At 41.9% G+C, this 16,478-nt stretch overlaps 1 protein-coding gene across 4 annotated transcripts in view; it reads left to right on the top strand.

Moving 5' to 3' along the window:
- The window catches only part of FLNB (filamin B), a 111,941-nt gene that overhangs the window by 70,933 nt on the left and 24,530 nt on the right, over window positions 1–16,478 (top strand). Inside the window, exons 25-33 of one of the 4 annotated variants that reach the window (XM_045023200.1) lie at window positions 2,624–2,791; window positions 4,332–4,424; window positions 5,320–5,443; window positions 5,992–6,148; window positions 9,438–9,627; window positions 11,959–12,206; window positions 14,025–14,099; window positions 14,839–14,941; window positions 15,950–16,090. In XM_045023200.1, coding sequence (XP_044879135.1) covers window positions 2,624–2,791; window positions 4,332–4,424; window positions 5,320–5,443; window positions 5,992–6,148; window positions 9,438–9,627; window positions 11,959–12,206; window positions 14,025–14,099; window positions 14,839–14,941; window positions 15,950–16,090 — 1,299 coding nt within the window. The remainder of the gene's footprint in view (window positions 1–2,623; window positions 2,792–4,331; window positions 4,425–5,319; window positions 5,444–5,991; window positions 6,149–9,437; window positions 9,628–11,958; window positions 12,207–14,024; window positions 14,100–14,838; window positions 14,942–15,949; window positions 16,091–16,478) is intronic. The other 3 variants (XM_045023202.1, XM_045023201.1, XM_045023203.1) reach the window with 3 other exon arrangements.

Here is a 16,478-nt window from a genome sequence, read left to right as displayed (position 1 = left end):
TGTAAAGCCCTTTTTGTACTCACTCTGGGTACTTCTGAGAATATGAAAGAATGGTTTTCAGTCTTTCCTGACTCTAATATAATAGACATAGCATTCCATCTTGGGGCAGTCTGTTCTTGCATCGTGAGGTGATTAGCATCTTATCTAAATCTAGTCCAGTGGAATATTGTGACATGACATAAACCAAGTAGACTAGTGTGGGAACTTGCTTTCTAAAAGTGCAGTCTGCCAATTTAGGAAACACATTTTGAAATGAATTGCACAATGACGTTTGACAGAGCTGGACTAAGACTGCCCTTCCAGGGTGTGAATGTTAAGATCATGGCTTGCTGTAAAATGATGATGCAGTCTTCTGGGATTATATCATGCACTGCAAACTTTTGTCACTGAAAACGTTTTAGTGCTACCATTTCCATGAAAATGAATGGGTGCCTGTTTACCTCAAAGGTGCACTGGATCTCCAGCTTGTATATTGGAGTAACACATGAACAGAGTTCCAAGTGTTTAGCAGCAACTAACTTACATTTTTAGCTAAGATGGTTTTGCATTGTACCAAGGATTAAATGGCTGTTAATTTCTGCTGAAATAGTTCTGAGCACTTAGCCTTGGCTCCTGTGTGTAGAACAATGTGCACTTTCTAGGACTTCATGGAACTGACTCTACCCCTGCCAATCCCATTTCTCAATGTACTATAACTTGGTAAATTGCCAAGGAACTGGATGCTTGCATGCGCCTTTGTTTGGGGTTCTGGCTTGTCCTCTGCCTGTACTCTGTTCCTTCCTCAATGTGACTAGCAAATGGTTCACAGCTAAACATCCAGCTTACAGGAGCAGGGTGCCGGCAGGTCACTTCCAACAGTGAAACTTGTGTTTTTTAGCGAGCACTCTGGGTCCAGCCAGTTATGGCATGTAGCCCAGATATTTCCAGTTGCTGTCTGCAGGCCTGTCAAATGTTTCTTTGGTTCTTTATCCCCCTCTTTTTGGTAAGCAACAAGACTTTTTCCTGCAGTTAAATCTACATAGTGTAGCCCCTTCTCTTGATTTACTGCCTAATACAGCTCTGCTTTTGGATCACTCACTACTTCTGCACAGCTTGATAGCATTTTGCTAACACATGGTCAAACCTGTGAAAACACAACATGGAAATTCAAAGGGAATACTGACATGTAATTTAACTCGTTCTGTCTGGATACTGCACATTTTTACTGCGCAGCAGGCTTAGAAGTGTAATAGCCTACAAAATTGGATCTGTGTGAAGCCCTTAATTTATGAGCAAATGAACAATTAAGCTGTCACTTTCAGCTGCCATAAATGAGCAGGATACTAGTGGGGTAAAGTGAATGGTGATGCAACTAATTTTCTTGCCACAGACTGAAAGCTGGGTAAGTGACTAGAACTATCCACTTAGTAGTGGAATCTTGGTGAATATGCACAACAATTAGACTTGATAGCTGGCTTTCACAGAAGTACAAAAGACTGAGCATAGGGACCAACTTCACTATGCTTTTAAAAGTGCCACTTCCCTTCAACATTGAGGAATAGTAAGGTAACACAGGGAAGCCTGTACTGTACCTGTAGTGTGAAAAATAGCTTTTAGTTTTCAGCATTACTAGGAACACATGAAATAATCACAGAAAAAAAAAATGAAGGCTAAAACTTTCCTGTGGCTGTAACCAAACACTTCAGACTAGAAGCTTTAGGGACTTCAAGTGCTTATTTATTCTTGTCCATAACACTACATACTTTTGGACAGGTTGCCATCTGGATGGGGGCGGAAGCCACTAAACCACATTGAATGCTGCAAAAGCACAAATCTCATGTCCTAAATCTTAAACTAGGCTACACACTGCTGTAGATGGCAATGTTGGAAGACTCACTGTCTCTGTGGTGGGGAGTAGATAATTTTTGAAGCAGGTTTCTTCTTGATACAGATTTTGAAAGAAACCAAGGTACAAAAGTGAGCTGGTTTCCATTGATTACAACATTTTGCAAGTTAGCCTCCCTTAAAAATATTAGACTCGTAATTCTCTTGAGATGTTAAGTATCCTTAGCTATAAGCTAAGTTTCTCAAGTGGAAACTGTAGCTGATGGCCTTGGAAACAACCTCTCAATTATAGAGCCTTGAAACCTGACTTACCTTTTTTAAAAGACCTTTTTTTGGAGCACTTGACCTGAATACTTTGCTTGATCAAAAGTGACCATAACTTCAAAGTTCTCCACACCAAACCTGCTTATCTTCTAAACCAGCTCTGAATTAGAGGATAGCGTTCCCTTATCATAGTCAGATTCATAGAAATGTAGGGAAGGTGAAAGGTCATTTAGTTCAGCCCCGTGCTTAGGCAAGACCAAGTAAACCTAGACCATCCTTGACAGGTTTGTCCAACCTGTCCTTATCCTCCAATGATGGGGATTCCACAACTGCCCTTGGAAGCCTTTGTCAAACTGAAGTGCATATTTAGTTTTTTGCTACACCTGAAAATAAAAAGCAATCTCTACCCTTAATGTTGGAAAGAAATACTGTAGGATACTGGGGGTGCAAAAGATGGTGGCAGGAGGCTACAGTGAGCTTGCATTTACTTCTTAAACCCTTCAAATTGCCTATTGTCTACACTTCTGTTTTACAGGCAGTCCATTTAAAGTTCCTGTGAAAGATGTTGTTGACCCATACAAGGTAAAGGTTGCAGGTCCAGGTCTAGGAACAGCGGTTCGAGCCAAAATCCCACAGTCCTTTACTGTGGACACCAGTAAGGCTGGAATAGCACCTCTTGAAGTTATGGTGGCAGGACCCAGAGGTAAGGACCTTAGCATTTAGCCTACTTTGATATGTCTACCTTTTGTATCTTGCAGGCGGTGCTGGATTAAAGAATTGTGGGGCCTTGTGCATTATGGGGGTGAGGGGAGGTGGTACCTTCATTCAAATTTGGCCTGGCTGCTGTTAGGACAGTCAGGCCAAACCTGAGCAGTGCTGTGACCCTGCTCTAGCTCTCTTCCTCCTGCTGCTGCTAGCCCCATGCAGCTTAAATGGGAGCAGCTAAGCAAAGCACTTATACCCCATATATACTCCATCAACCCTCCACCAGCCCCATTTGTCCTGACGGCACTGCTGGGATGTGCATATGGGGGGAGAACCTGCTTGTCCAGGACCTTCCTAGCCACTTACCAATGTCCCCAGCTCACCACTCCTATCACCCACCCTGCTCTAGTGTGGCATGGGCCACATTTGAGTAAGTAGCATTGCTGCAGTTCAGTGCCACACAGATTTGGCCTGCTGCAGCACCACTCACCTAAATCTGGAGGGGAGCTTGAGATGGTGGTGCCATGAGAGTGCAGAGTACACATAGTTTGGTTAATCTGGGCATGTGAGTACCAATCTCAAACTCTCTTGTGGAGATAACTAATGACTAGCCCCATTGACAGACTTGTTCTATAAATACTAGAATTGTGCTCTCCTGGGTAACTTTAGCAGTACATTAGCTTTAAATAGATCTTAAGTCTTAAACTTTGGAAGAAACTGAGGGGCTACAATGAATGGGCTTCCTCCTGGAAGAGTTGACATTTCAGGAGGTAAATATTAAGGTGGGGTGAGATTCAGACCTATTAAAGCAATGTATCAATCTTCCCCTGCCTTTGGGAGGGTGAGAAATGCATCTTTGTCCCCATAAAGCCCCAACATGAGTTGTACCGCACATTAGCTTCATGAACAATCAAATCCGTCAAGTGAGCAAAAATACTAAATCAGTGCCCTGATCTGTGTAACATTAGGACTGCATTTTAGTTCATGTTGCCTCTACTAGACAAATCCAGTCTGCCAAAAGTCCACAGACAGAACACACATGCCACTTCAATTGAAGAGGTAAATGCATAGTTCAAGACAAAGCTATCCCAAGTACCAGTAGCTAAATCTAAGAGGTGGTAGTTCATTTCTCCCCTACCCTCTAGGATTGCTCCTCTTTGGTCAAAAAAAGAAAGAAAAGCATGCTGGCCATACCAAACTCCCCTTTTTAAAATGGAAGATTGCTCTTTCAGTAGGAAGCTGAGAAGTCTGCAGAGTACATTTGGAAGGCCTGCATAGCTTGACTAGATACAGCTATGACCCACATGTTACAGGAAAAGCAGACACGGCTATTAACTCATAGAGCTTAAGTCAAATATCAATATATAGGATTAATGGTGCTAGAAGAATTTGACTAGGAGGGGTTATCTTGTTTGTGACACCTCTGGCCTGATCTCTCTGCTGACCACAGAAGCCTCTAATCTCCTGTTTCATAAGGAAAGATGAGCCATAGCTCTGTAAACATGAGTGCTCTTCAAATAACCGTTATCTAATTCTAGCTGATGAAACGGATTCCCAGTCATGGCGCAGTCCATTGAAAGCGATTTCAGAGTTCTTTAAAGGTGACCCAAAGGGGGAAGCTAATGAGCCAGGTTTGCATTTTTCACTAACTGCTGACAGCCTATATGCACAAATCCTTCTGCCAAGAGCAAAAATCAGTTGTAAAAATAACTTGCTTTAAAGGCTTTGCATGGCAACCAAACTTCCCTAATAGCTGCTGAATTACTGAATTTATATTAAAGCGTTACTGCAATTATAATTATAGCTTGCCTTGAAATGTATGATTTGAACTGATTAACTGCATGCTAAGAAATTTGCTGCAACTGCAGTAGAAGACTTGAAACAATTGTTTCAAGTCTTCATCTTAGGATTTCCTGTATCTTAAAATGAAGCTGCTTTGGACCACCTACTTTCCTTAAACATTTGTTTTAGTGTAAATCTCTGTTGGGCAGTAAAGTTTTTTTCCAGATGCACTGAGGGAGCAGGAGACTAAAATCACTGTCTTGTACTAACATGCTTTAGAACTGGACTCTGCTCGCAGTGTATTCCAGTGATAGTGTGTAATCTTAGCTGTCTCAGCTGTCAGTCACTGCTATCACCTTTCCCTTTCTGTAAAGCTCTTCAGATGCACTTGAGGAGTGATGTGGTCTAACTGCCCTTAGCCTGCCTTTCAAGACCATTCTGGCTCTCTAGAAGTGTTCTATTGGCTTTTGCTGATGCCTATTGCCAATTTAGTCAGCAAAAAGTCTAAAGGGCTGGTGGTGATGGATGCTGGTTATCTCTGATCCATGGCTCATCAACACAAAGTGGTGGAAACTATCTGCACAGTGAAGTCATTCTCAGAGACTTATATGAGATCTGTTGTAAGGCTTTAAATCAACAGCAGCACTTCAAGCTTGAAGCAACAAAACTGCTAATGCGATTCTGTTGTTCCAATAGGATGGGTTTGACTAGTGCTGTTGAACAAGTGGCCTGTTTCTGTTTTAGGAATGGTGGAGCCTGTTAATGTAGTTGACAATGGAGATGGCACTCACACGGTAACATACACACCTATGCAGGAGGGTCCATACGCAATCTCTGTCAAATATGGAGATGAAGAGATTTCTCGCAGGTAAGCTAACAAAGCATCCATTTTTCCAGAACAAGCCACCTACCTAAATAGCACTTCACTGCAGAGTTAATGTTCTGAATAGTCCTAGCCTTCGTAACTTTGACTGCTTTGAACACTTATGCTTCCTCCTAAGTCAGTGTAGTTAGAGGGGTTTTCTGGATGTTGATCCCAAGAGCCAGTTTGCATTTTTAAACTTGGTGTTAGACTTGAGAAGTGGTATCTGTTCCCCAGACTATAACACAGCAAGGTTCTGAGGTGGCCTCTGGTTAATCTTGTATTGTTGGATTCCTCTTATTGTCCCCTAGCACTTGGGAGAGATTTATGCAGTGGCATATGCATGCCAGGATAAAAGTGAACTCTTAAGCGACAGGATCTCCATTTACTGCTGCCTTCAAACTAGAATCTAGATTAGTCTTGGGTCCCAATTCAGGAAAGTATATTGGTTAGTGGGATTAAGCACATGCTTAAGTGTTGTCCTGAATAGTGATAGTACCTACTGTAAAGCCTAACAAATGGTGACTTAAACACATTTGTTCCCCTGTAACAAGTCCTTTCAAGGTAAAAGTGCTTCCTACATATGATGCCAGTAAAGTGACTGCAAGTGGACCAGGTCTCAGCTCATATGGAGTTCCAGCCAGTTTACCTGTGGAGTTTGCTGTTGATGCTAAAGATGCAGGAGAGGGGCTTCTGTCCGTACAGATAACGGTAAATCATTATTAATCTTATTTATCCAAACACACACTGTTCCTGAGTGGGAGTAGGTTGGTTTAAAGTCTTCTCCTTATCTTATCAGTTGCCACACCCTGAAATACCTGGAGTCATTGAAAGGTGTGCTCTGGCTAAAACATCACGTCAAATTCAGATATTGCTTGGGAAATGTACTTCAGGGTGTTAATCCTTAAACTTCAAACAACTGAAAATGAAGGCTGGCCAAGCATTTAATGACCAGTTGTGCTGTAGTAAACTTCTAGTTTTTCTGATCTTTCTCCAAAGATCAAACATGCCGATACTAAAAGGAAGGGGGAAAAAATCAAACTTCCTGTTTGCAGACTCAAATAAAAACTTTAAATTTAAAAGTAAATGCCTTCCTATTTACCTGACCCAGCAAGGCCACAGTCTTGCACTTCTGCTGTTGCAGTTGCGTTTGATAAACTAATCAAATGATCCTCCTATTCAGGCTGCTAAATTTACAGGCTCTTTAAACTGATACATCTGTAACTTGTATGTCTGACAAGTTTTTGCTATTGCTGCAAGGACATCTTTGTTCCCCGAAGTATCTAATAAGGTAGGGGAGGAGTTGTGGCAAGACTGTGGCTTGGGCAAAATTGCCCTTCGTGCAGTGAGCTAGTAAAGTTTACTGATCAGGGCTGGAGTAAATGGTTTTAGACACATAGTCTTTCTCCTTTTTGCATTCTCTATCCCTATCTTCAATTTCATGGTCTTAGCAGGGTTCGTGCAGCCAAAAGTCATACTACATAATGCAGTTGCTTGGTTTGTAATTCTGCTGTTTTAACAGTATCCGTAACATGTAGCAAATACGTAACCTCCCAATTTGCAGTAGCTTGCCAGATAAAATTCTGTAAGAGTTAAGTGTGCTCGGCACTGCATAGGCTAGTCTTACTGAAGGTGGCTGCATACTCAGTTACTCTTTTATAAACATTCTTTGTACAGTCTGATTTTTGGGGGTTCTACTTCCATTCACTCATCTGATATAGGGCTTGTCTACACTGGCAAGTTTGTTGCCAAAAGATGGCTTCTGGCAACACAACAGCAAGAGGGTACACATGACAATGGGACTTCTGTCACAAATGCCCAGGTATGGCAGCAATGAAGCTTCCACCCTTATGAGAGAGACTTGTCTTTTCCCCTCCCTTTATTGTTGACAGAGCCAGTGTAGACACTGCTGATGGTTTTGTCACGGAATTGGCTTCCGCCAGTATCCTACAATACCTGCCCTGATTGCTTTTCTCAGGCCTTGACTACACTTGCAAATTTGCAGCGCTGCAGCAGGGTGTGAAAACACACCCTCTCCAGCGCTGCAAATTGCGGCGCTGCAAAGCGCCAGTGTGGTCAAAGCCCCAGCGCTGGGAGTGCGGCTCCCAGCGCTGTACGTTATTCCCCACAGGGAGGTGGAGTACGGACAGCGCTGGGAGAGCTCTCTCCCAGCGCTGGTGCTTTGACTACACTTAGCGCTTCAAAGCGCTTCCGCGGCAGCGCTTTGAAGTGCAAGTGTAGCCAAAGCCTCAGTGTCTTGATCTCTGCTGCCCTGCAGGCATGCGGCCCTCCCCTTTTGAAAGCTCCAGGAAGTATCTGTGCATTGGAATGCGCCTGTTCTTCCCTGCACTAGGAACACAGCAGCAGGCAGACTGTTGCTGCAGGTAGGGTGACCAGACCGCAAGTGTGAAAAATCAGGAGGGGGTGGGGCGTAATAAGAGCCTATAGGAGTCCCAAAACTCAGGACTGTCCCTATAAAATCAGGACATCTGGTCACCCTAGCTGCAGGGGTAGGGGGACAGACTGCTGTGCAGCTTTGCCATTCCTCAGTACGGAGAGCTCACAGAGCTACTCGTGATGCTGCTCTTGGTGGCTGAAGGGGCTGTGGGAGAACTTGGAGAGAATCCCAAGATGGGCAGCGATCAGCTTTTCCTTCCCACAACACTGCACTGTGGGATACATGCCCATGGTGCATTGCTCACCCTGTCAATGATGGTGTCCCCAGTATAGACATGATCTGTCAACAGAGGGAGCAAGTGTGAATGCCCTTCTGTGATTTTTGTATGTCAACACCCAAAAGTTGACAGACAAAAGTTTTGTCAACAAAACTTGGTAGTGTAGACAAGCCCATAGACTAAAGAAGCAAGGCATAACTCCTTGTACCTAAGATGTCAAAGTGCTTTAAGGTGTTAAAATATGAACCATTTAGGTCATAAACTTAAATGAGATCTGCAACTTTAGTATGAAGGGGTCCATTGTGGGGTTTTCTGGAAGCTCACTTCATGCTTTGTAGCTGTGTTCAGAACAGTTTCAGAACAGCTTTGTTAGAAGCAATCTTGTGCAGCCTTGACCTTGGTTTTTGATGTGAAACTTGTGCATGCCTCAGCTTCAATACTATCCCGACCAGCAAGTCCAAGCAGCACCTCGGTTCTTGTAATGCTTTTTGAATATCCATTGTAGTAATGGTAGTTGACTAGACTAATGTAAACTTTGCTGTTGCCCAGCTCAAAAACCATTAAAAGACCAGTCTCTTCAGATGAAAGCTTACGTAGGCTCAATGCTTTTGCCTGACATTGCTAATCTTTCAGTAAGCAGCTGGCAGCAAAACTTATTTTTACATAGTTTAACATGAAGTATTTGAACCCTGCCCATCTGAGACTTCAGACATACAGAAATGGCTATTGAGAAGGCAGACTAACTTAACCATAGTCTGGACAGGTGCTGGAAATGAGATGCAAATTGCCATAGAATTCAACTAGATACTTCAGGAAGCATTAATATATCCTTGTCTTGTAACCTTAAGGTGATGTGCTGAGTGTATAAGTATCTTGAAAACAAGTTGTTGCATAACTGGTTTTTGCAACATTTGAATGGACTCTTGTTTGTAGGGGGTAATGTGTAGATTTTTTTTCAGCATACCATCAGAATCCTAAAGGACCTGAAGGGTTGTATTGGAAACTGCCTTGGGTGGGGCTGGATTAGGAGTTGGAGTGCTGGATGCTGTGAACACTTGTCTGCAAATAAAGACAGTGAAAGTTGTGCAGTATAGCTTCTGATGCCTGTTTAATTTTCCGCTTTAAATGCCATGTGTTGGTGCTAGTCCTTGTTTGATCTGTATACTAAACCAGCTTGGTACTAACTCTTCCAGAGTTTAAGAACATGCAGGTGTATTTCTAAACGTAAAATTTGTGGCCTGAACACTAGCCGCCATCTTAAGAAAGCCTTACATTAAATGTGTAACTCATGAGGCAACTATTAATATTTCACTTGTGCCCCTCAGGATCAAGAAGGCAAACCAAAGAGAGCTGATGTTCATGACAACAAGGATGGCACTTACGCAGTAACGTATGTCCCAGACAAGACAGGCCGTTATATGATTGGTGTTAAATATGGTGGGGATGACATCCCATCTTCTCCTTACCGAATCCGTGCGTCGCCAGCAGGGGATGCAAGCAAGTGTTTGGCCACAGGTATGTGGCGAGTCTGCTGTGTTCCAAAGTACTTGGTATATTCTTACCCTTTTTTTATATGAATATTTCTAGCCAAGCTACAAACGGCTTTTGTAATGACCTTGCCTGAAAAGACTGCAAAAGTGAAAATGAAGTAACTGCCTTTATAGTAGGTGCAGTTACCTGCAGGTCCCAAAATAGATTCTCATAGAACATCATTCTGACAGAATTGACTTCCCTAAAATCATCTTTTAGGGATGATTCCTTTTTGTGGATTAAGATGAAGCTTGCTGGGGTAAGCCAGATCTCTTGACTGTAGAAAAGTCAAACAGTTGAAGTTTGAAACTTGCATTGGCATAACGGAGTCTCGCTGAAGAACTTAAAATCACACCCTCTATGCAGGGTAAGATGCTTAAGACCTCACTTCACATGCAACCCTGCATGCAAATTCTAGCAGAGCCAAATGTACAGAAACCAGCTTCAGTTGAAGTGAGAAGAGCACTTGTGCTATTAGGTAACAGCTGTGGCACGCACGCACCCAAAGCCCATTGTGTTAAGTCCTGGACGGAGAAGTAGTCCTTTCCCTGAATTCAGTCTGTAGAACTGAATTCAATGATCGGAGGCTTCCGAACTGCCAGTTTATAGGACTTAAATTCCTGTAGTGAACATGCACAACAGAGCTCTACTTCAGGTTTTGATGACAGTTACAGGAAAAGCATAGAATCTTGAACTTGGATGTTGGCTGGTAAGTAAAAACTGACTTCATTGCTGAATTTAATGTAAATCTAATCTACATCTACACACCCCTAAGGATTTTTAGATAATGGTTTGGTTTAGCCTGGCACTAACTGAAAGTTTTTTTTATAAAGTTTAACTGTCGCTTTCTAAAGTTAGTATTTTTGACAGTTGAGACACTTCAAGCTTCTAAAATAACTATAGATTCCTATCAAATGAAGAAATAGCACCTCGGATCTCAAATCAAAATTCAGGGGAGAACATTTGGCTTAATGTCCTCATACCACTTTCTGATCTAGTGAAAATTTAGTGCTGCTCTCAGCAACACTAACTGCTAAAGTGTTGAATTGAAAGCTTCTCAGATGTCCACTTAAATCACTTTCCTTAAAATAAATGTCCTTCAAATAAATTTGATGCTTATCTGTAGCCTCCATATAAACACTGAAATGCTGCTGATCTATATTAAATGACCAAAGCTGTGAGCCTTTTGGTACTTAAATGTGAACAAATGGCTTTCTTCAGTGATGAATGCCATTGTTTGCATTCCAGAGCATATGTCCTAAATGTCATATTTCTCATCACTGACTTAAAAATCATATCTTTAAAACTGGGTTATACTTGTTTGCTGTGTATTCATGGGAGTGTCTCAAACAAATGAAACTAGTACAGAAAAGAAGCAAAGTCCTGTGGGTGAATACCCACTTTGTCAGATGCATGCACCCATGAAAGCTCATGCTCCAGTACATCTGTTAATCTATAAGGTGCCACAGGACCTGTTGCTGCTTTTACAGATCCAGACTAACACAGCTACCCCTCTGATACTTAATACAGAAAGGGTTAAAATAAAATAAATAATTGGTATATCTCCAATCTCCTAGAACTGGAAGGGACCTTGAAAGGTCATTGAGTCCAGCCCCCTGCCTTCACTAGCAGGACTAATTTTTGCCCCAGATCCTAAGTGGCCCCCTCAAGGATTGAACTCTCAACCCTGGGTTTAGCAGGCCAATGCGCAAACCACTGAGCTATCCCTCCCGCCTATCAATATATCTCTTTAAGAGGCACTTCTTGTCAGTCAGAGAAGGGGGAAACATGGTGAGTTGTAATTGCTAATCTATAGAATATCTTGCCTTAGCCCATACTAAGGAACTGAGTCTTATTTCACTCAGGGCATCTAGTTAAGTGACTAGGTGAGGTCAGTTGGGGATCCATATATGAAGTCGTCTCCTGATGATAAAGGATTAAAAGTGATAGGTTGCTTTCTTAAATGTAAGTGTCCATCAGCTTTCTCCCTCAGAAGCTTTATTTTATTTTAGCCTCACCCAGCCTACCTGACTGAGCTGAAGAATAAGATTAAAAATTGGCTCTTGCAGCTGAAAAATAATTCCTGAAACATATGAATATGTAAGCAAAAAAAATACACTTGTACCAGAACCACAACTCGTACCATACCATAAAACTGGTCCTGTGACCATGTTACTGTTTCTCTTATAGCCTTAATGTCTTCACGGGGGGCATGTCTGTTTAGTTTGCTGATATGATTGAAGCAAATCATCCTATTTCCTAGAAAAAACTGATTGGTAAAACTGAACACTTTCTGTAACCAAAACTGCTTTCTAGGTCCTGGAATTGCATCCACTGTGAAGACTGGTGAGGAAGTTGGGTTTGTAGTAGATGCTAAATCTGCAGGAAAAGGTAAAGTGACATGCACAGTCCTGACACCAGATGGTACAGAAGCTGAGGCAGATGTTATTGAAAATGAGGATGGGACTTACGATATCTTCTACACTGCTGCTAAACCAGGAACCTATGTGATTTATGTCCGCTTTGGTGGAGTGGATATTCCAAACAGCCCCTTCACTGTAATGGTAAGGTTTTTTGTTTTTTTATTTCCCTCAGCCATACTCCAGATTTTATATGGTAGTTTCTTAAATAGTCTGGTGGGAAACATTTGAACACGCATTACTTGTGTACATACAAATATTTTACATTTCACAGTACAATTGGGTGCATGATACCATGTTGATGGACATATGGTACAAGGATGGTCTTTTGGACCGATTTTTTTTATCTTCACTTTACTTTAGATGGTTTTAAGAATCATGTCAGTGGCCATAGCCTCTGCTTTAAAAGTCCCATTACCTTAGCTGTACATTTTTGCTACATGTGCATCATGTCTGACTTGTCAGTAATTTGTAACTTCAACCCAAATAACCTATAGAAGAACATACTGTGCTTAATATTCCAAACACTTTTTTTCACAATTGCCTGCTAAATGACTTCTAATCTAAAGTCAGATCCCCACTGTTTTCTAGCAAGTACCCTTTTATACATGGGCATGCTAGGCCTTATTTTGCCTGTTTAAGGAGGTTTCAGACACAGCTGAGAGCCATTGAATTGTAATTACCAAAGAAACCCTTGGCAGTAGATAGCTTTAAAAAAACCAAAACCCTGAGTACAGAGCTTGGCTTAAGATCATGCTGTGCACAGAGCTTTTTTATGTCACATAAATCTAAACCCCAGGATAGGTGAAGGAGGCTCTCGACTACTCAAGTATTAGAGGGGTAGCTGTGTTTGTTTGTATCCACAGAAACAAGGAGTCCAGTGGCATCTTAAAGACTAACCGATTTTATTTGGGCATAAGCTTTCATGGGATAAAAATTCCACTTCTTATGGGTTACTAAAGGCACTGTTTTTCAGTGCCTAAATACTGGTGGGTGGTGTTCCCATAGTGTAGAGCAGAACATGTCTCAACACTTCTCCCCAGTATTATGAAAAACAAGTGTTATTGCAACATGTATTGTCAGACTCCCCTAATCACTAAACCACTGTGGTATTGGGCTGAAAGGCTTAGAAAGCTCAGCCAATAGTGATTGTACCTATAGCCAGCCAGTTTTAATCCAGTTGCATCACTGCGTGTCTTCACTTCACAGCATGATGTACCAGTGTTGCCCTTCAAAGCCGTACGCTTTGGTAATTTATATTGGCTAACTCTGAGCTACTGTAGCCCCTGAAGACACTTCATTGAGAAGTGACTCCCTTCACAGCCATGCAAAACATTCCGCCAGAAGCGTCTCTTGAGGTCAATGAACCTGTTCCAGAGGCAGTCGATTTGCTACTTCCTAATGTACTGATGCATTTGTAAGTCTGATGTGGGGGGTTTGGTGCTCATGCCAAAGAGCAATAGCTGTCTCTCTAATAGACCTTTTTGTTTCAGTGTAAATTCCCAGTGTGTTGCTTCACTTAAGGGATCTGCAATGAAGTAAATGGGCAAAGCAAGTTCAGTGGCATAACACCAGCTGAAGTGTTCTGGCCTAATGTGATACTCTGGATTTCTGTTGCTTTAAGTAGGAATGACTTGAGTCTGCCAGTCATCCTGTCTGTGCATGTGGGAAGGGAGACTTCATGACACCCAGTATGGTTCTTTTCCACTGAAGTCACCATCCCAGAACGTACATCAGGAGAATCCGTTAACTAAGCAGCTAACATTTAGTCAAGGATGCTCAGTCAGATTCTGCAGTTGAATGTCTCCCTCCTGGTGGTGAGGTGCCACTACGGAACTGGGAGGAAAATTTTGGGATGGGGAAATGACTATCAAGTAAAACCCCTTAAGTGTTATGTACTCTCTAAAAGTATTAATTCCTCCACACTTGACATCGAATTAACCTGCGTTTGCCACTAACCAGGCTACGGATGCAGACGAAGTTGCAGTAATGTCGCAGGAGCCAGTAAGCGCATGTCCCCCTGGATTCCATCCCTGGGTACACAATTTTTTACTCTTCCTTCACATTCCATTTCAGAAATGACAACCTGCTGCTTGGGAGTGCTTGGTCTTTCTGGTCATTTGTTCACTGCTTTCCAGCTGATCAAATGTATTTTGGGATTCAGACTTCATGCAGATCTGTTTTCTTTGCTGCTTAAAGGGACTCTCAACTCTCAAACGTGAAGAGGAACGGTGTCCATTTATTGCTTCTATTTCTGTGTAACTTAACAAATTCAACTTTGCAGTATAACTTCAAGCAACGTTTTCCCAGTAAAATGGCAAACAGCGTCTTGTCTAAAACTGCATTGTGAAACTTGTATTTCTTCAAGCAAAAATTTGCTGCTGCTTACATTGCAATCATTCTACCATTCTAAAAAAAAAACTTGAGCAACTAAAACTCTTCTCTCAGATGGAACCATTTTGCGTCTTGTGTGTGCTAAATTTTGTCTTTCATTTTCTTCACTTATGTGCAATTTTTATCTTAAACTTGCTGAATCTTTTGACTATTTGGCAGGTGGGCCAATATTAAGCTAGTGGATATCGAGGGATGCTTAACTGGGCAGTTGTCTATTAGGCAAAATTCTGTAGTTGATTCATCTCTACAGTACTTAGTGCAAATTTTGTGCACTGCACAAAACTGCACACAGATCAAATTCTCCTCTTTGTACTGTAAACCAACACTAGCTGCTCTATACTTGCTCTGTCCCCATAAAATGACAGCTCCTTGTTTTCTTTAGGTCACAGAAGAACCGTACATTCCTGTTGGTGACATGAATGGTGTGGGATTTAAGCCCTTTGATCTAGTTATTCCTTGGGCTGTAAGGAAGGGAGAAATAACAGGTAACCACTTCATAGTGTGATAAGCTGCATGGAGCTACCTAGCTTTTGACAGCACACTTAAGCATTTACAACTGTAAATGTGGTGTGGAAAATAGTATTGAATATCTTGACATATTAAGTACTACGTAACTTGAGTTGTTTGGTTACTTGCATACAGGAGGCATAAGCAATGTACTTAATAAAATATGCATGTGTGAAATACGTTCTAAAATTCAACAAGGCAACTCCTGGCACTGCCACTAATCCCGTTAGTCCTAAACTGAGATGTTACCTATCCCATTCATGGGCTCTGGATGCTTCTTTCTGGAGCACCTGTATATTGCTCCTGAAACTGTAATGCAACTTACCAAGTGAACGCCTCAGCATAGATGATCATAGTCCACAGGTGCTGACTCTTCTTCCAGGCCTTCTGTACAGCCTCAGTAGCTGACATTCTGTTCACTGCTAGAAGTGATGCCAAGCCAAGTCCTCAAACGCACAGCTTAAGGGGGCTGCCCCAAATTAAAGGATTTTTCTACTGGGATGGTGGCTAAAGTAATATGAAGTGTCCCATCTCATCTGCTCCCCACTCCAAATGCACTGTAGGTCAGGTATCTGCATTTATTAGAACTGGTTTTCTTCAAGAACATGCACACTTGTCCTTCAGCTCAGTATTTGGCTGTTGCCCAGGTGCTCATAATCACTTTTAAAGGATTGTGGGGGAGCCCATTACAGAAGTGAAGTGTAACTTGATCAATGATCATACATCCTACTAAACTTTCATTTGGCCAATATAATCTTGTGCCACATCACTAGGCTGTTCACCGTATGTCTGCGGTACAAATACAATATAGAAGCACAAGTAGGAATATTTGGTATTCTCATTAGTCTTTTGTATTTGTACTTGTGGACAAGTAACTTAACCATCTGAAATGCTTTGGTTCAAAATGGTCAGTTTGACTGTTCAAAGGAGTGTGTATGTGCGCGCGCTATTCCAGTTTCCGTTAACTCTTAAATTGCCTTCTATAGGTGAAGTTCATATGCCCTCAGGAAAAACTGCTACACCAGAGATTGTGGATAACAAAGATGGTACAGTAACAGTTGGATATTCTCCTACTGAGGTTGGGCTGCATGAAATGCACATAAAATACATTGGAAACCATATTCCAGGTGAGTGTCTAGCTGAGCCACCTTTGCATTGGGACACAAATTGTCAGTGTAAAACTGGGAATGTTCAGTTTGCTCCCAAATATCTTTTTGGCAATTTAGTTGTAACTGGCAGGTTGCGTAACTCGGTTTAAGATGTATTCACTTCACTATCAAAGTTAGAAATTCCCTGAAAGGCACTTACTATTCAAATAGCTTTGCTTGTTTCTATAGACAGGGAAACTAGAGTGAAAGAGGCAGGGGAGCTTCCAGTGCAGTTTAGCAGCACAAGACAGACTTAATGGATTTGGTTTTTGGGAACCAGGTTTTGTGGTGTTTGAGACTTGCTAACAAGTCTCCTATCTTGGCCCAGAATGAGCTGAGCAATATGTTTAAGAGCTGGGAAGAAGAC

This window comes from Mauremys mutica, chromosome 7, assembly GCF_020497125.1.
Source record: "Mauremys mutica isolate MM-2020 ecotype Southern chromosome 7, ASM2049712v1, whole genome shotgun sequence".
NCBI classification, from domain to species: Eukaryota; Metazoa; Chordata; order Testudines; family Geoemydidae; genus Mauremys; species Mauremys mutica.
The sequence above is the reverse complement of the archived record's forward strand: the minus strand, read 5'-3'. Positions and strand labels throughout refer to the sequence as shown.